The sequence below is a fragment of the Trachinotus anak genome, unplaced genomic scaffold (assembly GCF_046630095.1).
Source record: "Trachinotus anak isolate AG129_WGS33_773 ecotype Australia unplaced genomic scaffold, CSIRO_AGI_Tana_v1 ptg000010l, whole genome shotgun sequence".
In the NCBI taxonomy this organism is placed as follows: domain Eukaryota; kingdom Metazoa; phylum Chordata; class Actinopteri; order Carangiformes; family Carangidae; genus Trachinotus; species Trachinotus anak.
This window is the reverse complement of record NW_027273861.1, coordinates 3,898,247-3,921,670: the sequence shown is the minus strand read 5'-3', so window position 1 is coordinate 3,921,670 and position 23,424 is coordinate 3,898,247. Positions and strand designations below refer to the sequence as shown.

The following is a 23,424-nucleotide window of genomic DNA, read 5'->3' as shown; positions in this document are numbered from 1 at the left end:
GTAGATCTCCGAGGGATGAAGAGGGGGAGGGGACTGTGTACGTGGAGGGGATGTGGAGGTTATTCCTGGCCTGTGTGCGAGGAGGACCCCTCCTCTTTTTCTTGCCTCCCCTCCCTCTTTTTTTTTTTCTGTGGAGGAGATGAAAGAAAGTGGGGGAAAGAAAGATTAATCACCAGCCTCTCGTTTGATCTTTAAATAAAATGGATTGAAAATAGAAAAGAGCGCTGGCGCGTGCACAAACATTCGAGGCTGAGAAATGCTCAGATACACATACAAACAAACCCCACCATCCCACACACACACACACATCAGGCGTAAGAAACGTGAGCCTCAGCCAGCCTCCAGCCACAGAGGAACTAATGTATGAATAAAGATGGCAGCTTCTGGAAATAAACATGTGAAAGAAGTAAACAAGGCGTCGGGAAGAGGAGAAAGAATGGGACAGGCTGTGCTAGACAGACATCCACATCCTTCATCAGGGCTGTTTCTCATTTGCCACACAGTCTGATTAGAGCGCACCAGAATCAAACTTTATCTCCAACCTTGTGTCACTGCAGGAGAAACAAAAAGCATCCCAGGAGTCATATATATATATATATATATATATATATATATATATATATATATATATAGAAATCAGCTCTTTGATATCAGTGCCCATTGTTTCTTCTGATTGCACACACTGTCAGATCTATCTGCCTGCCTGACATAGATATTACATGTCTCCATGTGTGTGACAGTTTGAGTTATTACATGTCTGTGGGTGTGATAAGCAGCAGCCTTATCCATTCTTTATTAGGCAGAAGGCAAGAAAGGGGGATCATCAGGTGATCTGTCTGGTAGATTAGTCCTTACTCCACAGGTTTTAATTTGGATTAACCCTGCACACACACACACACACACACACACGCGCACACACACACACACACACACACACACACACACAGCAGGTCAGGTTCTAGGGTTCTGTGTTGTCGTCCATTGTGTAAACCTGTGTCAGTGCCTGATGGATCCAGAGGTAACGGGCTCTCTCGGCTGTTCTCTGACTTTATCGGCCGATTGTGTAGGTTCCCACCAGTCAGCAGAAGGAAGGGGTCTATGACGTCCCAAAGCGACACCCAGTGAGTGACCGTGTGTTTTGCCCATGTCCGACCACCCCCGCCCCCAATCCCTCTTCCCCTCCCTCAGCCTGCCTCCCCCTCTCAGACAAACCTCTCAGCTGTCACGCCCTCTCTCTCCTCTCAGAGCCGTGTGATGCTCTTAATTTCGCATTGACTCCACTTCCCGTTAATGTATCTCCCACACCCACAGTGATCCGGTGTGTTTGTGACTGTTCCCCTGAGAGGTTTGCTGGGACCCAGTGCTCTTGTGCAGTGTGCTGTGCTCCTCTTCTGTTTGTGCCGTAGCTGTGGTGGTGGCCGGTGCCCCTCTCCTCGTGCTCCATGGTGCCTGCTCCTCTCTGGTTAACTGGGAGACTGTGTGCGTGCAGATGTGTGCGTCATTGTGTCAGTTTGCTCGACGAAGCATGCCAGGCTGTGGTTTGCCAGTGTGGAATCCAGTAAAAACCTGCATGACCTTATCACAGACTGCGTGGAGTCACTGTCACATGGATATAAATGATATGACTGACTGTAAACGTGCATGTTTTTGAACCCACACCTCAGGATGTTGAATAGTTTTTCACACTGTTCATGCATAGAAGTGAGTGTTTGCAGGGGAAATCTGTATCACTATTTATGTGTGTGTGTGTGTGTGTGTGTGTGTATATGTGTGTGTGTGTGTGTGTGTGTGTGTGTGTGTGTGTGTGTGTGTGTGTGTGTGTGTGTGTGTGTGTGTGTGTGTGTGTGTGCGTTGCTCGTAAGCGCTTGTTATTGGCTCACACTGCCGGTGGTTGTAATGAAAGACGACCTTGACCACTGTCAGGCTGCAGTATAACTCAGCTGCTCTTTATCTGCCTATAAACACGTTAGTTATATTACTGCCTGATTTAATCTGCTAAAATCTTCACACTCACAATCACCAGGTTGTGTGTCTGTGTCAACACTTCATCTCACCTTGCTATTGTGTAGATCAGTATCCCCTCGGTCCGGCCGCAGCCCACCATCCCTGTGCGTGCTCCCCCTGCAGTGGCTCTTTTATCATTAAACCGCTAACACTGGACTCCCCCTCCCTCGCCACTGCTGGCAGTCAGAATCCCACTCTATTTTGGTAGGCTGGGAATCAGTCTCGCAGTTTTCTGGCTGCATATTATCCCCAGCTTTGGTAAGAAGCTTACAGGCACCATAGTATTTCTGTTCTCTCCTCAACCAGCCCACAACACATGCTGCTATTTGGATTGCTTTTGTGTTGGCCGGCGTCTGAACGTGAACAAATCCAATATTTCTCTCTTGTTGTGCAACCAATTGGACCAGTCGTCCATTCAGGTTTAAATACAGCAAATTCAAGTCTTTTTGGTCTCCCAGTCAATCAGAGGGAGTAAATATAACCCTGGATCATAGACATATAAATGGATCATAGAAATCTTTAATTCTTTTGTGGCAGACGGCTCGTGTTGCAGTTTGAAGATAATTTCATTTAGCTTTAAGATAAATCCAGACGCACAGAGGGAAGGAAAACTGCTGCTACGGTGCTGCTGCTGCTGCTGCTGTCTATGGCTTGAATCTTTCAGTGATGTCACAGCAGGTCTTTTCCTTCAAATGTCAAAAATGCCGCCTTTGCATCAAATTGTAAATTTGAGCAGCCTCCTGATGTTCACATAAGCCTCCCGAAAAATGTGGGAGCTTCTGATAACTGCAGCCTATTACATATAGTGGAAAGACCTGCAGCACAGTGTTGCTGCACAGCTACTGATGGTGGCAGGACAATGTAAAAAAAAAACAACCCAACTTTAACACCAAAGAAATCAATTCACATCATCAATAGCAAAAGAGAAATGTAGCCTACACAGTGGGTTAAAGATAGAGTTTAACTCATTAATGATTCGCTACACAAACGTACATTTATCATTATGGTTTATATGGAGTGACTGCAAGGCTGGCACTGGGGGTAAAGAATGCATCAATACTTGACGTGGAAACAATGAGTGGTATTACTGTTTGGCGTCTTGTCTCAGAGGCCAGATCGCTCCGGCCAATCGTTCGCCGGCAAAGACCAACAGCACAGACGTGAAATGATCGACACCACTTCTGGAAATAAGAGAAAAAACAAACAAAGATGTGTCTTTTTGGCTGCTCCTGGTTTTCTTGTAGCTCCTGGTTTGTTTTCTGGCTGCTAGCAGTAGCGTTAACAACATGGCCAGTGCCAGCCTGGCCGCTGTCCAAAGTAAGACACAAACCTAGAAACTCAGTTATAATAAAGGCAGAGTAAAACACTGTTCTGGTAACAAGCAGGCAGGTTTTGTTACTTACTGACCTAGAAGAAATTCTACTGACTGTCAGTTTTGAAGCCTCTCGGGTCCCAGAGCTCTCTCCATCGAGTCAATACCCATCTGAGGTTCTCTCCGGTTTCTCTCCCTCTTCCACAGTCACTGCAGCTGTTCCACTACCTGGGCAGAGCTACTGATAGTTAGCGGAAGCCGATGGTGCCATTATTCTATAGTCATTACACTGTGCAATCAACATTTACTCCATTATTATAAATTAAAGCATAAAACCTGCTCATTGCCAGTTTAACATTTAGATGTTTTCTCATTTTTCCGTCATGGTGTGAACGCTGCAGCAGCACCTGCTGTGAATACTGAGAGCACAGTGACCACAGCCAGCACCAGGTATCTAACAATTATTATTTAGGGTGGATTTGCTGTTTGCTCCATTGGCAGGAGAGGTTCATCATCTCCTCCACAGAAGGAGCGACAGTGCTCAGTAGTACACACACAAACACACACACACACACACACACACACACACACACACACACACACACACACAAACACACTACTCCTCCGATGAAATGATACCAGTGGCAGAGATGTGACCTCCTGTCCACAGCAATCTCTTCTGCTGTTTACTCTGTCACCTTCTTAAACGATGACCAATCAATAAAATACAAACACACACACACACACACACACACACACACACACACACACACACACACACACACACACACACACACACACACACACACCATTTGAATCTACTGAGCTCTTGACCCTGTAAGAACTGAGAGTGTGTTGAATCAACCGCACCACCTTTACACATGGAAAAGTCAACATATAACCACCAGCCCAGGTTGCCACTTGTGCCGTATTTGAAAATGAAATGCTATTGATTCAATATAAGATGCTATTTATTCTGTATTTTTGTACTGACATTTCATTTATATACCAGTTCAAGAAACTTTATTTGTCCCCCGGGGGCAATTTAAAGGGGCACATAGAGTGGACATTAACAAATACACTAAAAAGAACACACAACTTGTACAAGACAGATTGTACACACTATGGAAGTAGGAAACATCAGTGCAAAACAAAACTTGTGATATTATAATGAGAATGATAACATAACATGGTAGAATGGCAGAGAAATAAATAACTGTACACATAAATAACTGACTGTACACGTTTGATAAAAAATATATTAAAAATAAGAGCTGAATGAAAGACGTACAGCGCAGGTGCATGTTGGCGTACAGGTATGTGAGCTGTGTAAATATCAGCAAAGTCCTCAAAGTGCTGTGAATGATGTCATGTCAAGTAAAACCAAACCAGCTGTAGTCTGCAGACGGACTGTAGAAGTTTATCAATGAGCAGTGAACTGACAAGCTCCATGTGCTGTGAGAGGATACACACATTGTTTCCTTCTACTCTATAGCAATGTGGAGCCCTGGTGGCTCACCTGGTAGAGCACACACCACAAAGCCTGAGTCCTAACTGCACAAAGTGGCTCGGGTTCGACTCCGACCTGCTGCATGTCATCCCCTCTCTCTTACTGTGGCAACCACAATAAATACAAAAGGTAATTAACAGTATATTAGCAACTGTAGCCTACGTTATAGTCTGTTAACCTATATTGTACGATAATCAATATACTGTAGATAACAAGGCAATAATCAGCAAATTGATCATGCTAATATTCCATCCACTGAAGGTTAAGACAGTTATTTATTTTATAATCCATAAATATTATTGATAGCCTACATTACTAATATGACAATGCACAATTTCAAACATCTGCAGAAATAACGACTATCCTGTATAATTCAACATAGCCTACACATTTAAAGAAAGAGTTTTTTTTCTTTCTATCCTTTTGTATTTAAAAACCAAATCGAATCTAAATCTTATGACTCCTTCGCTTCGCAGGTAACAGCTGACCCAAGTATATCAATCACACTGTTAATCACAACCTGAGTTATGACAGGAAGTCAACCAAATAATGAATTGTAAACCAGTATAAGGCTACGTTTGTTTGTTACTCTTGATGTTAGTTTTGAATTCTCAGAAAATCATTGCACCAGCGGGGAGTTATTATTTTTTTTACAACCCCACCCTATGTGACACTAAATTGGCCTAGCCTAGTGTGTGTGTGTGTGTGTGTGTTAGAACAAATTAGTTACAGAGAGAATAGAATGTCTGGTATAGTCTGGTTGTGTTTTGTTCAGAGTTGTGAGTCCATGTGCGTGTGTGCATGTGTGTGTTTGTGTGTGGGATCAGCAAGGTGCCGTTAATTAAAGGGGCTGCGTTAATTGTATGCAGAACACATGTGCACAGGTAATTACTGTTTCCCTAGAGATGGCTAATTGATAGGTGGCGGCTGTACTGATAAAGATAAAGGGCCGGGCGAAGAGATGGCGAGAGCGTTTAATGGGCACAGAGGGATAATTGGCAGGGCAAGAGAGAGAGAGGGATGGACAGAGAAGTGAGGGAGAGAGAAGAAGGCAGGAGGGTGCAGCTCTTAGAGAGCAGGACAGCAGGTACTTTGTGTTTCAGTCCAACTGTAAGGTCAATTTAAACGTATGACAAATATCCAGGTAGGTTTGTCTCATCAGCTGCATCGAAATGAACCATTAGGAGTTACAAGATTTCCAGGAAGAAAAAACATCCTGAAGAAAAATGGAGAATATTTCCAGAGCTGATTAGTACTGGGCGAGCAGTTATTGTTCTCCACGATCACTTAATGATGGCCATACTTCACGCTTTCATCCAGAGAGAAGAATATAGTCAGCAACATTGTGCTGCAGCAGCTACTCTTGCTTTGCCAGGCCAATCTGCACATTATGTGTCGGTGCCAGTGCAGGAGAAAGGTCTGGCGCACAGCGTCGTCATTCTGCTGCAGCTGAGGAAGATGTCACACACACTCGCATGTGTCAACGATGAGTGGAAAGACATGCCAACACAGTTTTAGGGTGTGTATGTGTTTTTAATGTGTTAATTTGTAATAGTCTAATGACCAAAGGCCTAAGATATCAGATTTGTTGAGAATAATAAATCAGCCATATCATGTATAATCAAGTGATACTGAGGTCCAGATGCAGCCAGTGAGGACAGAGCAGGGAAGGAGGCTGTTTTTTTCCTGTAATCAAACATACTCCCTCCCTTTGCTCTCACATACAGCAAACAGCAGTTAGTTAACCCAGCTCCTCTGTGTGTGTGTGTGTGTGTGTGTGTGTGTGTGTGTGTCTGGCTCTCCATTTGTCTCACACTGTGGTTCCTGACTCAGGGGAGCAGGCTTTACAGAAACACAAAGGGGGGTTTAAACCCCAGCTCAGTGCTGTAGTTTACACTAAAGGTAGGGATGATCTTTAAACCTCTTTAAATCTTCACTTGGTCTTTAAGTCTGGGAAGAAGAACCTTGCTCTGTGTGTGTGTGTGTGTGTGTGTGTGTGTGTGTGTGTGTGTGTGTGTGTGTGTGTGTGTGTGTGTGTGTTTTGACTGGAACACCTGCAGACCATCACCTTCTCCTCTTAAATTAGCCTCATTTCACCTCACCCCCTCCTGTCTCAGCTGCTCTCTGAGTGTATGGGAAACAACTAATATGTTTGTGTGTGAGCACATTTTCATCCCACCTGCCATCTAACACTGGGGTTGCGATTGCAGAACGGACATCAAAGCACCCCCCACCACCACCACCACCATCATCAGCATCATCATTATCATGATCAGCCCCTCCAACAACAGCAGCAGCAGCAGCAGCAGGAGCAGCAGCAGCAGCAGGCTGTGGCAGATCTCATAGACTTAGACCTGGAGAAGGTGACTCAGGTAAGGAGCTACAGTGAAGCACAAGCACAGTGCTCTTGTTGTTGTCAGGGTTTTCAGTACTTGTGTGCTAAAGGTTACCCATCAGCCCCCATGAGATGGTTATTTCGACCTCCTCAGATCCTCTCCTGTCTCCTAACCTAAATCTCTGCTGCATCACTTTTGTTCTTCTCTGGTCGGGAGTCACTCCGACTCTTGACCCTTGTCATTTATGAATAAAACATGCAACCTTGCTGTTGCCATAGTAACCAGGTTGCAGCAGGAGTAGAGTCAAGCACTGTGTGTATGGGTCACACCTGCACGTGTACGTGTGCAAAAGAGGGAGGACGAGCGGTACAGTCCATCAGCTCAGAGCAGAGGCCCTTTAAGGTCAGAGCGCAGACCCACTCACTGCCCCCACACACATAACGACTGTGGAGTCACGTGGACAAAAAGTGGACAGAAAGTCTATAAATGTACACCTTCCTGTGCTGTTTGAAGCAGCGGTTTCTGTTTGAAGAACGTTAGCTCAGCCTCTGTGGTACTGAGTCAGTGCCGCAACATCCAGTAACAACTGTGGGAATTTAATGCATTTTAGGTCAAGAAAAGTGTTTGTTAAATGTGTTTTGAGGATTTAATCCCATGTATATCCTGTTATCAGTCCCTGTGGATGAACCATTTTGTGTATCTCGGGTATCAAGCTTATCGTCTTGTTGAGTTGATGTTTATCTACAGCGCGAGACTCTGCTGCAACAATAGTCCATATTATAGCCTCCTATCCTTACCCCCTCCTCTCCTTGTGAAAAACCCCAGCATAGCCATCCAGATCCATAACTGTAAAACACCATGCTCGCAGATCCATTTTCTGATACGTGGAAAAAGAACTTTATGGACTACGTGTGACCCACACGAGCGAACAAGAAGGAAGATATTCTAAGAACATTCATTATCTCTAAAGAAATTATCCACATCCATGATTTATGCAAATCTCTGACCATGTATTCAAGGCTTAAATTCCTTTATCGACTAAAAATAGTTTCCTTAACTTGCCACCGGCCTGAAGAGGGGGGGGGGGGTACTAAAGAGAGGGATCATGGGGAAACTGAAAGAACACAAAACGATACAGAACAAATTCAGATCAGGCTGCCGTCTTTGATAGTTATTCCCTCTGAGGCACACCACACATCTTCTACAAGAGGGAAGCATTAATGACTTGCCCAGAAGAAGGCAGTGGTACAGTAATGATGCAAGGAGGGGGGGGTGGAGGTCTGTATTTAGAGCAGCTGCTGGAAAGCACCTTTATCTGGAGCAGATGACAAAGATTGTGATAACTCTTGGTAGGTATGTCATCATAGTCAATCATTTCATCTCATGATATCATCTCTCCTCGCCCCTCTGTAACCTCGTCTGTGCTGCTGCCACAGTGCCGAGGTAAGTGCTGCAAACTTACTGAGCTCGTGTGGTGTTGCATGTGGTGTGTGATGCATGTTGCACTGCAATTGAAACGGCTTCACATGATGTAAATACTACAGGAGTGTTGTACCTGTGCCTGACTGCTGGTGTGTGCTGTCTCTGGTTCTCAGAATATCAACCAGTTAGAGATCTTTGGAGACATGTCCACGCCTCCTGACATCACATCTCCATCGGTGAGCAGCCGTCTCTCACACACACACACACACACACACACACACACACACATGGTAATCTGATGACACCCTACCAGCATTTCCACTGAGCTGTCTTCCTTTTTTTCTTTTTTTTTTTCATTTTTACCTCACACCCTGACCTCCTAACACAACCTGCGCAGACCCCCGCCTCTCCAGCCAACACCTTCGACCCCTCGCAGGGCCTGCAGCCTCCCACAGAACTGTTTGCTCCCTTCAATCCTGCATCTGTGCCCTCAGGTAGGACCTTGTTCACTTTCTGCTAAAACACACCAGTGCTGCAAGTGAGGAGAAACAAATGCAGTGGGGGAGAGCGAGAGAGAGAGAGAGAGAGTGCAAGAGGAGATGAAGGGGAGTCAGAGGATTCAGAGAGGAGTTAGAGGAAGAGAGGAGAAGGGGGAAGGAGGGGTGCGATAAATGGAGAGGGATGCAGTAGAATTGAAATGTAGATGAGGGGGAGGGGAAAGAGGAGAAAAGGTGGTGTTGGTTGTGCGTTGAATCTGAAATGCGTCATTAGCTTCCTGCCGCAGATGCTGCTGATTTACCTGGTGCTGCTGAGGCAACCGTGGCGGTCAGAGGAAAGTATTAAAACACGCTGAGATGATTGTAGTGAAGACTCCTCGGTATACAGAGGGATCCAGATGTGGCGCATACTTCATGACTTCTCTGGTTCTCCCTTCTTCACTCTCCGCTCCTCACCTCTCCCTGCGAGAGGGCGGCCGGGGTCAAATGTCAACTCTCTCCACTGTAGGTAACAACTGGAGAGCGGGAACAGTGTGTGATAGAATAAGCCTCTGCTGATGAGTTTGAGTGATTTTAATGAGTGTGCGTTAAGCTCTGCCTTTTCATAATGACTCTGCCTCACTCTGGAGGTAATTATGAGAGTTCACCATGACCATTAAGAGACACCACATTAGCTGCAGGCAGAAGTGGGGCAGCACTCTCTGGTGATGTATGGGTGATTATCTTTCTGTGTGTTTGTGTGCAGAGGAGAAGCAGAAGTGAGCAGGTGCACTGTGGGTATTTTAATCACTTCAACTTCCGGTTTCTGTACTTACTTTGTTACATTATCGGTACTGTGGTACAGAAACATTAGGGCTGCCCCCTGGATGACTAGTAGTTGATAGTTGGAGCCATTAGTCGACTGTTGCATGTTTATGGTATTAATTTAATTATTTCAACATATATTTGTGAGGAGCATCAGACAACAGTCAGTGACACCATAAAAAAGCAGAAACGACACTGAATGTGTTGTGACAACCAGCAAGGAGATTGAGCCGCCATGCTGAGTGGCTAACATTAGACCTGTGCCACATGATCGGCCATGTTTGAGGGTATGTTTACCAACGTCCTTTACCTTACTTACTCTGGATTTCCTGCCCGACATGCTGGTGTGTAATTACGGTAACAGACTGTCCTGTGTTTTCAGATTGTTTTGATTTTGTTTCATTTTTGGGTGGGGGGACATTTGTAAACCTTTATTTGATGGGACAGTGTACAGTGACAGGAAATGGGTCAAAAAGCAAGAGAATGACTTACAGCAAAGAGTCCATCGGCGTGGAGTTGAACCAGGGACTCACTGCGCCCGTGTGGTATGTGCTTCAAACACTCGGCTACCGGGTCGCCCTTCTTGTTTTGATATTTGAGGTAGTTTGTCCCCTAAGAGTTGCCGTAAGCCTGCTTTAAGGCAAGAGTTGTCGGTGGTGTCCTGCTTGTGACACGTGTATTAGAAAATAAAGAAGTTGCTGCTGCTGTTCGTTGTTTTGTGTCTCTAAGTCCAGTTTTTTAAATTTATTGCTAAATATGCCCAGTTAGCTGAAGCCATGACACTCGGTTACATTATCATCTACTGACTGCAGCCGTGTACACGATGTCTGTCCAGTGCCTGTGGAGTTCTAACATTTGTTCCACTGTCAGGGGCAGCCCTAAAAAATCACCCGTTTCTTTCTAATCTCTATCCTTTCACCACCAGGTTACGTGACAATGGGTGCGGTACCCCCTGGCCACTGGTCCCAGCAGGCATTTGCTGCCCAGACACCGCTGGCCTTCGGGGTGCAGTCTCCATTAGGCCCGGTAGCCCAGGTGCTGCCAGGCGGCCAGCCTCTCATCTGGGGCCAGGCCAACATCTTCCCTGCCACCCAGCAGCAGTGGGCAGCCATGGCAGCCGGAGCCTTTCCCCCCACAGCCTACCTCCCTGCCCAGCCTGTGGGCACCCTGCCCGCTGCCATGTTCCAGACTCTCACCCCCGTCACGACTGTGACTCCAGCCGGCGAGAGCCATTCAGGTGCTGGAGCCAGCGCTTCAGCTCCCTCCCCTTCAGCGTCGTCGAGTCCACAGCATGGGGAGAGGGGGAAGAAGATGGGCAAGGAGATGTTCAAGGTGGGGGGAGCTGATGAGAGCAGGTTTATGTTATCTACTGAGAAATTTCCACCTGGTCTTTTTTAGAAAGTGTGGTCATGACGCAAATAAGGAAAAAATGGAAATGACTGAACATCAACCAGAGAAACTAAGCAATGTGATTAGCTTTTCATTATTATTATTTCAACATGTATTTGTGAGGAGCATCAGCAAATAGTTTGAGTCCAGGGCTCAGTGTTTGAAGTAACATTGTCAACACTGTGCTACCTTACAGAGAAATACACAACCATAATAATCAGGCTTTTTTAATAGTTTCTTGGGGCCAACTTTTGGAAGTCATCATAGACAATAAATTATCATGGGACAAACACAAAGAGAGAGTGGTAACTAAAATGGGAAACACTTTGTCCATAGTTAAGAGATGTGCAAAGTATTTGACACAACAAACCATAAAACAAGTAAGTGAAGCTTTGGTTTGGTCTCACCTGGATTATTGCTCAGCTGCTTAATTCTTCATTAGGTAATGTAAGAAAATTGCAAAACAGTAGGTGCAGCTCTTTTTTGTGGGTTGAGAACAGTTCGAAAGTAAAAAATAGATGTATGCTGTAGTCATTAATGGTTCTTATTAGGAATAGTTTACAACAAGATAACAACAAGGACTAAAAAAACTGTTCTTTAATACGAGTGTACACAGTTATTCAACAAGGCAGACAGAGAAATACAGGAGTGGAATTCACTCCCAAATCATATGATACAACAAAATCATATTTATATGGCTTTAAAAAACACTGAAAGAATATTGCCTGAGAGGAAATGTTAGTTGTTAATAAGTTTACTGTTGTGTGTTATAGGAAAATATTTATCTGTGAGATAATGATAGATTCAGTGGAGCTTGTTCATTTTCTTTGTGTTTGTGTTATTTACATTGAGCCATGTGTTATGTGCAATGTGACTAATGTCAATGTGCGTGGTTGTATTCAACATCAAAACTGTATAGATCCCAGGAAGAATAGCTGCTGCAACACAAAAGCTAATGGGGATCTTAACAAACAGGCAAACAAACAATGAGTAGAGAAATGACTGAGAACGAGGGAGAGAGATGGAGAACAATAAACAACAGAGATCCTCAACTAGTCATGAACTGGGGACATTGCGAACTATTCTTACTGTTTTATTTCTGAATCTCAAAGATCCTGAAATTCGGTCAAGACCAAACTACACTGAACAAAAATATAAACGCAACACTTTTGTTTTTGCTCCCATTTTTAAATCTGTGTTAATGAGCATGTTTCCATGTTAAGATCGTCCACAACAGGTGTGGCATGTCCAGATGCTGCTTACACAGCATGACTGTTGCACAGGTGCCCACCACCACCAAAAACATGCACATCTGTAGCCCAAGTCATGAGAAATCCATAGTTCAGTCCCTAATAAATGTCTTTTTTCAAAATAAAACAGCACATTTTAAAGTGGCCTTTTATTGTGACTAGCCCAGGGCACACCTGCGCAACAATCATGCTGTATAATCAACATTTGGATATGCAACACCTGTCAGGTGGATGGATGATCTTAGCAAAGGAGAAATGCTCACTAACACGGATTTAAACACGTCTGGGAAGAAAATTTAAGAGAAATATATCCTCTGTGTTTCTTAAAATCTTAAATCTTTTGTTTCACCTAATGAAGATTAGAGGCAAAAACAAAAGTGTTGCATTTATATACAATTTAGAAAAATCTGTAATGGGCGAGACTATTGATGGAGACTAAGACAAAATCAAGACATTTGAAAAAAACATCTTGAGACTGGACGCACAACAACCCAGATTTCAGACATGCTGATCAAGTGATCTTCATAAAATTTGTACCTGTGTCCCATTAAAAACATCACAGAACAGGTTACCAATTGATCGCCCATGCAGTGAGCCACAGTATGTTGAACTTCTGCCTCTTCCTGCAGGATTTTCAGCTGGCGAAGCCTCCGGCCATGCCGTCGAAGAAGGCCGATCAGCCCAACTTAGCAGGAACCTCAGAGGCATTCAGCACTTACTTCAGCCGTGTGGGCACCGCCCAGGACACGGACGACTGTGACGACTTTGATATTTCTCAAATGAATCTGACACCAGTCACCTCCACAACACCATCCACCAACTCACGTAAGCACTGTGTGTCTGTTCGTGTCTGTTCAACACATCAGCGCCAGCTGTGTAGCTGCGTCTGACTCGGCTTGTCTTCCCATACAGCACCGACCCCAGCTCCCAGGCAGAGCTCTCCCTCCAAGTCCTCAGCCTCCCATGTCAGTGACCCCCCCACTGACGCCACAGACCCCCCCACAGACGACTCATTTGGGGAAGCAGAGGGCAGCCCAAGTCGCAGTGGAGAGGAGGATGCTGTAAGTGTGTGTGTATGTGTAGTTGTGTGTGAGAGGATGTTAGAAGTGGTTTGTGGAGTTAGTCAGGTGTGTGTGTCTTTAATAACTCACTCCTTATGCTGCTGTAACCTGCACAGCACGCTCAGATCTCCTGATAAATAGCCTTTGTAAAGTGTTGGCGGGGCAGGTAATCACTCTGGCTGATTAGGGGCCCGATGCTGTTGTGTCCCTTAGAGTGTGAGTGTGTTTGTGTTTCAGTAGATGTGGGAATGTGCACATGAAGTGTGCGTTAGTTTGTGAACGTGAGCAGCCGCAGCGTGCCTGCATAAGTATGTGGCTCAGTGTGTTTGCGTGTGTGCATGGTCAACACAGCGTTAAATTAGCTGCAGGAATTGTCAGAGACATCATTAAGCTGTTATTAATACCAGCCAGGTAGCGTCCATACATCACTACTTCTATATGGACAGACTCATCTCTGGTGAGATAGAGCAGGAACGATGGCCCAATTTTTCTTCCAGGGGCAATTAATATTTATTTTACCAGCAGCACCGCAGTCTGAGAGAGAAAGTAAGAGAAATTAAGGAAAAATGAGAAGATTACGAGACATTTTCAGGGGTTGGAGGAGAAATTCCATTTGCCTTTGACCAAGTCCTTGTAGAAGTAGTGACCTTAAAGGTCCTATATTGTATAAAGGTAGATGTCCATGTGTTTTTTGATTATAAATCAGGTCTAGGTTCTACATTAATACTGTGAAAGTATCAAAGCCTCAGTCCACAGAGAAATGCACAACCTTAGCCACACCCCAAGCCCCACCCACCTGGACCCACCATCTAACCAGGATGGATTTGGTTTATGTTTACCTGAAATCTGCTATATTTTCATTCAGTCACTCAAAAATTATTCAGTCAACCAGAAGAGAGGCTCAGATCCTCTCTTCTGATTGACTGACTGACCTGTTGTTACTAGAGCTCCAGAGAGAAGCCTGAGAGAGGAGATGTAAAACTACACTGAGATGTAAAAGTGTAAAATATGGGACCTTTAAGAAACACGACTTTTCTAGTACTTTCACTGCTGTTTTTCTTTCTCTTTCTCTCGTACTCTTTTTTGTTTTTCTTTCATGCTTGCCACTCTCTTCTCCTTTGCTCTCCACTCTCCAGGCGTGAAACATTAGTTTTATGCCTCCAATCCTGCTGTTACTGAAAAAAATACAGAACTTTCACGCCGCTAAAAATGTCACCAGGCCTGAATAACACAGAGGCTTTACGCAACCCAGAGAAATGTGCACTGAGTGAGTGAGTGAGTGAATAATGCAAAAAGGTTAGAGAGAAAGAAAGAAAGAAAGGAAAAAGTGGAGTGAAGGCAGAAAAACAGCCCCCCTCCCCTCACCCACTCTCTGCAGGAGGAGGTGTGAAAAGCGGAAGTGTTAAAGGAAAAAAAGCAGCGGATCAATAGAACGAACCCCACAGAGGCTTTCATAATAGACCACTGTAAATGAGTGCTCGTGCGCATGTGTGTGTATGTGTGTGTGCGTGTTCAAGTATGTTTGTGTGTATTTGCAAATGCGTTTCTGGAAAGAGACCAGCTGAGTGGGATGTGGTGTCTCACTCCAAGTGTCCTTATTTCTCCTTCAGAGTATCAACACCTTTTCTCTTTGCCTCCTGTTTACGTCCACGTTCGTGGTCTGTACCGATCCTGAAATCCTTCTTTATTTCCTGATTTACTCTTCTCTTTCGACTTTCTCCTATTTCCTTCTCTTATTCTCCTCCACCAACCTTTCTCTCCAACCTTTTCCTGCTCCTTCCTCCCTTTCTTCTTGCCCTCTTTAGGCGTGTGGCTCTGGGTCGCCCTGTCCCAGTGAGACAGCAGAGCCCAGCGCAGACCAGGCCAGTCCAGAGACTGGGAGCTAGATAGCAGAAGGGCAGGGTAGGTATCAGTGCCTAATCCCCACTAACCCCCTCCCCCTTCACCTCCCTGCTCTCATCTTGTTCTTCTGGCTGAAATCTCCGTATGCTGCATCTTTTTTCATCTTTTCTTTTCTGTTGTGTCTTTTACTCCATCTCTCCTTCTCTTGCTGTCACGCATGCTCAGAGGAAGGCATGTGTTTGACCGGGTTTGAATGGTTTGTCATGTATGCCTGTGCACGTATGCGTATTTCACCTTGTGTGTGAATTGTTTTCGTTGTAGCATCACCTGGAGTTGTGTAAGTGCCTATTTGTCATAAAGTGGCATTGCATGGGTGATATCATGCATGCTCACTTTGGCCATAGTGCTCTGTGCCCTCATTGTGTCCTGTCTTTGTGACGTGTGCCTGCACGACGCCCAGTTCCCTAAATAGCACACATCTCACCAGGAAAGCCAACAGTGTGTGACAGCCAATCAGAAAGTGTGTGCTTCAGTGAACAGGACGTCTGCTGGGATTTTCCAATATGCTGATCTGGGATGTTTAGCTTAATATAACCGTGATGTGTGCTGCCATTTTATGCATTATGTATGTTTTGTGATGCAGTGAAAGTTATAATGTGTGTGTTATTGTAAGAGGACTGAAGTGATGAGGACAAGCAGCAGAGAAATGATGATGCACGTCATCCTGCAGGAAAACTTTCACACAACTTGCTTTGGCTGGGAATTTCTTTTAAAGACACATGCAGTTTTGCAGTTTGCCTAGTCAAGGAGACAGAGGGACACACACACACACATACAAACACACACAAACACACACACACACGCCAAAGAAGAGAGCCATGTTGATCCCTGCCTCTCTACCCGGTGTCCTCGCCCACACAATTCCTGACTGTGGCTCCTTAATGATAGCTGCTGGCAGTCACACAGGGAAAAATGTAATGGTTTTGTTTTCATCAGCTAATACTGGGGTGCCAAGATTAATGACTGCCCCAACATAATTGGCATTAATTAAAAACCCAAGAAGCCTTCGAGTCCTTTCCCCCACTCCAGGAGAGGAGGAGGGCTGGATGAGCAGCCTCTCTCCCCTGTTGGCCAGCGTCTTCTCATGCAGACTGTCTGAAAGCTGCAGGGCAGCAGGTGGATGTGGGCCTTAAGTGGGAGGACGGATTGTGAAGTGAGCGCTGAATCTGGCTGCAGACCAACTGTGTTATGGCCAGCAGCACAGTTATTTCTCTGTAGTATGTGGACTGCTTTGGTCCTGGTCCAATGACGCTGCTCCCATATGGTGTTTACTTGCTCAATCACATCGACTTTAGACATCCTACCAAACACACACACACACACACACACACACACACACACACACACACACACACACACCTGTGCAATAGGCCCAGTTATTCCCCAGACAAGCACACCTGTGATCGATAGTGTCACCACCTGTCCTCATATTGGAGCCAAAATGTGTGTTTGTAAGTGTGTGTTTGCTGCTGGCCCTGACCGCGTGTCCTGTCCTCCCCCTCCCACTGTGTGGCATTCACAGACATGTGTTCAGGCTGGTGGGGGTGTAAGTGTTTTTTCTGGGGTGATCTCATCATGTCCAGCGACCGCTCCCGAGTCTCAGCCGTGAAATGGCCTGCTTCCACAGTTCACTGAGCAATCTCACACCACTCCCCCTGCCCAGGGCCAAACGCTCACACACACGTACATTCATGTCCACACAAGTACCAGCCAGGCCAGATATTTTGGCCTTTGGGCTGGTGCCACACCAGGGCATCACTCACCTCTGCCTAGTCCCTCTCGTCTCTCTCGGCCGGGGTGGATGGAGCCGAAGCGGCAGCACAGGGTGAGGCTGAGCAGTGTGTGCTCGCTGTCGCTGCTTGTCTCAGCCTCTTTGTCACCTCTCTCAGGGCTGCTGGCAGCTGCTTTCTGCTGACTGTCTGGCCTTGGCCAGCCCTGCAGTTACAGGTCTGTATCCCATAACCCAAAGCCTCAGCAAGCACCCCTGCCCCCCAACATCAACCCCAGGTTTCTGTTGAGCTGGAGCAGATTATGCAACAGCTCAGGTTTCAGGGTGATTCAGGGTGAGAAAGGAACAGCGTGTTTGAAAGTTTTCTCTGTCCCATGAGAGAGCTGCATTCAGAAGCAACATGAATCAGATTTTACTTTATTGGTGCAAATGAACAGGACTGAACCAGGCAGCAGTTTCATTATGGCTCATTTTCAATGAATCAATTCATTGTTTTGCCCAGAAAATTAGAAAATTATGAGAAATGACAATAACAACGTCCCACAGGCCAAAGTGACATATTGAAATAACTTGTTTTTGACTGACGGTTCATTCATTCTCATATAACAACACATGAGAAGATGGAACCAGAGGAGGTTAAATGTTTTTTGTTAATGATGAACTATTATGTATATAGTTAGTTTAATTTTCTGTTGATTGATTGTCAATTTTTGTCCAGCACTACACTGTAACAACTCAAACCTACGTGTTTATTTAAATGTAACAGCTCAGGATTCACCAGCACCACTGCACTGATCTCAGGATCATCATTACCTTTTCGCGTGTCACCTTGTGTCTTTTAACTGGAGGGCGGCGCTCGGCGGCGGCAGCGGCAGTCGATGTATCCGATGAGCATTGCCAAAGCAAACGTCATCTGAGAAAGTAGCACCTTTTCTCACATCAGCAGACATGTCTCCAGCCCCCCACCCCACTCAGGTTTCATCAGATTATATGAATATCATGTGGGAGCTGCTGGTGGACCCCCAAACTCTAAACAGGCTTCTCTGCACCAAGTGACAAGTCTTTCAAAGTGTAACAGGCCAGTCAGAAGTGTCCAATCAAGTCGTCCGCGCGGCACATTAAGAGGCTGGTGGTAATTATGTGTGCGATAATAACGGGCCCATTGTGAGTGACTGCAGCAGGCTCTCTGCTCTGACTGCAGAGTGTTCCATCGTCCACTGTTGTCTTCCGGCTCAGTTGGAGAGAAACACAGACATGATGACTCATAACTGGTCTTTCAAGGCACTAGTTTATACCTCTGATTCATACTGGTCCTGGAGGGAGCCTGAAGTGGGAGAGGATATGCATGTGTGCGCACACAGTGATACACTCAGCAACAATAACTCACACACACACACACACACACACACATATAAAAAGGTTTAGAGAGTGAGGGGTGAAATGATTGGACATCTCCTCCACTGCAGTGTGCTACTGCCACCTGCTGGTCGTGTCGGGCCGCCCAAAGGAGCTGGACAACCTCTCTGCAGATCTGGAGCTGTACTTGTCCAGGCTTGCAGGCTGGTGATACTCGCAGTTCAGTCGGTTGAGAGAATGAATCAGACTTTCAGGTCCTCCCTTTTTAATTATGCAACATGAAGACGAGCTGCAGAGGCCATAGGTGCAGACACAGTCAGGCTTTACCAGAGGAAACTAAAAACACACGTTTGATGAAGTTTCTGATGATTTTCTCTCTCGTGCACAGATGGGGAAAGACCCTCTCTACGCCCAGATCAACAAAGGGAAGAAATAAAGAGACACACAGGAAGACAGACCCGACTGGCACTGAGAGAACAGGAGGAGCCCTCACCTGTGTGTGTGTGTGTGTGTGTGTGTGTTAGTGTGTGTGTTAGTGTGCAATGTCTGGCACATCTCCCTGCCCAGCCGAGCCCTTCTTCTTCTCCTCCTCTTGCTAACAACCTCCCAGGAGGAGCCTCCACACTCCTTCTGTCCTCCCATGTGCTCCTCCTCCTCCTCCTCCTCCTCTCTGCAGTCTTCTCTCCTCCTGAGAGGAGAGAGCCCTCTCGGTCATTCACTCCAGGCAGGAGGGATATCAATCACTGAGATGGATCCAGCTCTCCCTCCACTGCGCTGTCTTCTCCTCTCCCCTCTCCTCCCTGTGGCGACTCACACCCAGCCTTACAGACATGACCTGATCCTCCCTTCTCCCCCCTCCCTCCCCCTCCCCGCCTCCTCTCTGTCTTCGCTCTCTCACACTCCTCCCTCTGCCTCCTGTGTCTGGCCAGAGTCTGTGCTGCCAAGGAGGGACTGAATCAAGCAGTGCCTCTCTATCTCCCACACACACACACACACACGCCTACAGACACACACACGCTCATCGGGATTAGAGTGATCATCTTTACTGTTAACAGACAGAATCTGCATCTGTAGCAAGGAGATCCCACAGGAGGAGCTAGACTCTAACGGGCCAATCAGGGATGGCTCGTTTCTGGGATCGCTGCTTCTGATTGGTTGCTTAGTTTGGGCGTTTTCTCCCCAATTCTTGTGAGTGTCTGCTGGATCACTATGCAGAAACAGACTCTCTGGGAGCTACTCACACACCACCTACACACACACTGTGCACACAGCAGTCAGCCTGCAACACACACACACACACACACACACACACACACACACACTAACACACACTCACATGCGCAGTCATCCCTCACTCTCTCCAACATGCATACACACATTGATTTGCCAAACATCTCTCCTCGCAGGCAGACTCGTTCAGAGGCCAGAGGACCAGACATACTGAGGAACGGACCCTGAGAGGGAAGTGTTGCAAGTCAAACAGATTCTGTGATCGAACTCTTCATTCTCTATAGCTTTTGTACAATACTGATTTAAAAAAAAAAAACAGAACAAATTGAAAAATTGAGTTTTTATTTTATAAGTCAATCAAGCCGCTGGGGTCAGCTCTATAGGAGTTATAGAGTTAACATGGCTTTAAGGCATCTGATCGTTGGTTTGCCAAACTCATTTTGTAAATAATGATAACAACAACAACCATTCTGTCCACTGGACTTCTGTGCCATAAAATAGGAAGGCTTCAGTTATGCAAACTCTTGACATTAACCCAAGCAATACCAACATATGTTTTTCTTTTTTCCTGTGTCCTGTTTGGTTTCGCCCTCTGATATTGTTTCCTTCTTGTGCATGGATGTTGTAGGTCTTTGTCTCAGCCTCACTTACTAATCCAGGCTCCAGCTCGAAACCTTGCACCATGTTTGTCGGGTTTATGTTACCCCAAAAATACAGTACATACCACAGCTGTGTGTTTCTGCACCACAAGCCTTTATTCCTATGTTGCAGACAGCAGACGTGGTCTCACTCACTGTAGCCCAGACTGCTCCTGCCCTCCATCCCATTCCCTCCAACTAGTCTCTACGACGCCGTGATGCTCTGCCCGTCTGTCTGTCTGTCTGTCTGTCTGTTGGTCAGGTGCCACAACCGCTGCTGTCCGTGTGTGGACTGCAGCATCCTCTGCTACAACTACATCAACTGTGATGCCAGTGACTCCCTATTTTATGGCCAGAGTCCCTATGTCACTCTTTTGGACTATGATGTTGATTAACTTAAAAATCTGACAACTAGAAGAGAAGCAAAGACGTTGAATAAAAAGGGAAAACATTGCTGTTTGAGTACATAACATTTCTAGACCTATTTTAACTTTACCTCAGCTAACAGTTTCTTAATGTAAATTGACGCATTATTTTTATCTTGATGAATATGACATTCTACAGTGGGTTTTTAGATGATTTTTTGGTTTTCTCTTGATTTACGTATTCCACCATGTATTACTGTTACAAATAAACACATCCCAAATGACTAATGTGGCTGTTGATGTGTCTTTATCTGGGCGTCTGTGTGTGTGTGTGTGTGTGTGAAGGAGAGTGAACCTAATGGTGTGTGTCTGGCAGAGGTGACCCCAGTGTGTCTTTAGTTGGTGTAAAGCAAGTGCCTCAGTATTTTGTTGTAATTTAACACAGCTCTAATGGCCTGTCACATTCTGCTACACCAGCAGCCTCTAATGCAAACTGGCATAAGCTTTATCAGAAACCAAACCTCAGCCTGATGTGCTCCTCCCCTCCTGCCTACTTGTGGAAAAAGACAAGGCATTGAAATACCTTTTTAAATTCCATATTATTCAGGACAAACTAAAACTCTACTGATTTAAAGGTCCCACATTTTACAGTTTTGATATCTCTAACTTTCTGAACAATGCTTGATTTTTATTGCCGGAAGAATGAGTCAGTTCAGCTGCTGGATGAGTCAGAGCTTTAGATTAAAGTTAGAATTTTAGATTCCATTTATTAAAACAATATTTATTTATGTATTACTTCTAAGCTTTAACTTCAGAAACACTGAGACATTGAATTATGTAAATTTGAATAACAACTAGAAAAATGGAGGTGATCTAAAACCTTTGACTGGTAGTGTATGTAACAATTAAACTAATCAACTAGCAAAGTATTGTAGTCGTTATTTAAATTTTCTTAAAGGTCCCATATTTTAACTTCTTGTGTTTTATCTGAAGTGTTGATCTCCATCAGAAGATATACTTGTGGTTTTAAGAACCAAAAACCATCTCAGTGTAGTTTTACATCTCCCCCCTGAGGCTTCTCTCTGGAGCTCTAGTAACAACAGGTCAGTCAGCCAATCAGAAGAGAGGATCTGAGCCTCTCTTCTGATTGGCTGACTGTTTCTTGAGTGATCCAATAAAAATATATCAGATTTAAGGTAAACAAAATCCAGCAAGGTTGGATGGTGGGTCCAGGTGGGCGGGGCTTGGGACATGGCTTAGAGCAGTGACCGCTTTGTTGTGACATCACAAAGTTACAGAAGTCCTGATTTCCGTAGGCACAGTTTCTGATTATGGCACCCTGGTGGCTCAGACTCAGTATGTACCATGGCAACTCAGGTTTGAATCCAGCCCTTTGCTTCCCCCCACCCCCCCACCCAAAAAAAATCCTGTCACTTTCAATGTCACTATCAAACAAAAAAAAACAAATGAAGAAATATAAATAAGGAGAAAAAACTTTTATAATTAAGAAAGATAATGGACATCTCACTTCATACAATATGGGACCTTTAAAGCGTAGGTTCACCTAAATTACAAGAGAACATATTTTCTGCATTACCCTGGTATGAGATCTAGTATCTGGCCATGCTGTTAGTTTCAGTTTGAAATGACACTGTTTTTGAGATACTCATCTGTCGGATCTCTGCCACCAGCCACATGTTGTGGAAGTGAATAGATTTTGTTCTTGGTGTTTAAAGCAGTGAAAAACTACTTCTGACAGTGATGTGTCTTTCTGAAAACTCCGTCCCTGTTACTGGATAATCCACAAAACTCACTGTCAACAAAAAAGGGAACCATAGTTTAACAATAACTCCATCATTAACTAACACAGTGTCAGAGTGTATGACTATTTTGGTCACGGGTTTCAAACACTTTCTGTAATAAAACATCTAAAAACAAAAACCAGATGGGGGTCTGTGGTCTAATTTGTGTCACTTTAAGGGTCCTTGATGTGAAAAAGTTTGAGAACCAATGCTTTAATCCACTTAATGTACAGCTATAAACACCAGAGCCATGGCTTGATATTTAATAATGACCCAACTGTACAGTGCTGCAGGGCTGTGTGTCCGCCTCACCATGGATCTGTACAGTGGTGATCAATGAGGCCTGAGCTCCTGAGCTGCCCTGTTAGTCCCTGACACACCTGTCACGACAAGTTCACACTGGCAGTGAGACAGTGACAGAACATCCTTCAAACTGTCTTCTGAAGGCTGTGTCTGTAGCATGTCATATTGTAAATGCCTGTTTAAATACTTTGGTATTCTGTGTAACAAACCTAGAATGTTGACAGACCTCCTTTGTTTCCTTTTCCTCTATGTTTGCAGAATTCAGTGCAGATTCAGTTTAAGAGTCAAACAGACATGTAATGATGTATTACTCTGACACCACATCTCCTGACAACTAACACGAACCCTGCTTCACTGTATAACAGAGTTGCAGTGGAAATTTAACAGAACCAAACTCCAGCTCCAAGGTGTCATGACAGTGACTCACCGGCCCGGCGACATTCCTGAGGGATGAAAAAATCTCTGTCACTGTGTTGCTTTAAACGCTCAACCGGGGCAGGACCCGTTTGACGAG

At 45.1% G+C, this 23,424-nt stretch overlaps 1 protein-coding gene across 14 annotated transcripts in view; it reads left to right on the top strand.

The window, feature by feature from the left end:
- dab1a (DAB adaptor protein 1a) overlaps positions 1-21,089 on the top strand; it is a 220,419-nt gene extending 199,330 nt beyond the window's left edge. For 6 of the 14 annotated variants that reach the window (XM_071486977.1, XM_071486978.1, XM_071486980.1 and 3 more), the window contains 9 exons: positions 1,068-1,121; positions 7,037-7,198; positions 8,758-8,820; positions 8,982-9,078; positions 10,811-11,217; positions 13,154-13,349; positions 13,437-13,585; positions 15,391-15,487; positions 18,961-21,089. In XM_071486977.1, the coding sequence (XP_071343078.1) occupies positions 1,068-1,121; positions 7,037-7,198; positions 8,758-8,820; positions 8,982-9,078; positions 10,811-11,217; positions 13,154-13,349; positions 13,437-13,585; positions 15,391-15,471 (1,209 nt within the window). In that variant the 3' untranslated portion in view covers positions 15,472-15,487; positions 18,961-21,089. The remainder of the gene's footprint in view (positions 1-1,067; positions 1,122-7,036; positions 7,199-8,757; positions 8,821-8,981; positions 9,079-10,810; positions 11,218-13,153; positions 13,350-13,436; positions 13,586-15,390; positions 15,488-18,960) is intronic. The other 8 variants (XM_071486984.1, XM_071486986.1, XM_071486983.1 and 5 more) reach the window with 5 other exon arrangements.
- The last annotated feature ends 2,335 nt before the right edge of the window (positions 21,090-23,424 follow it).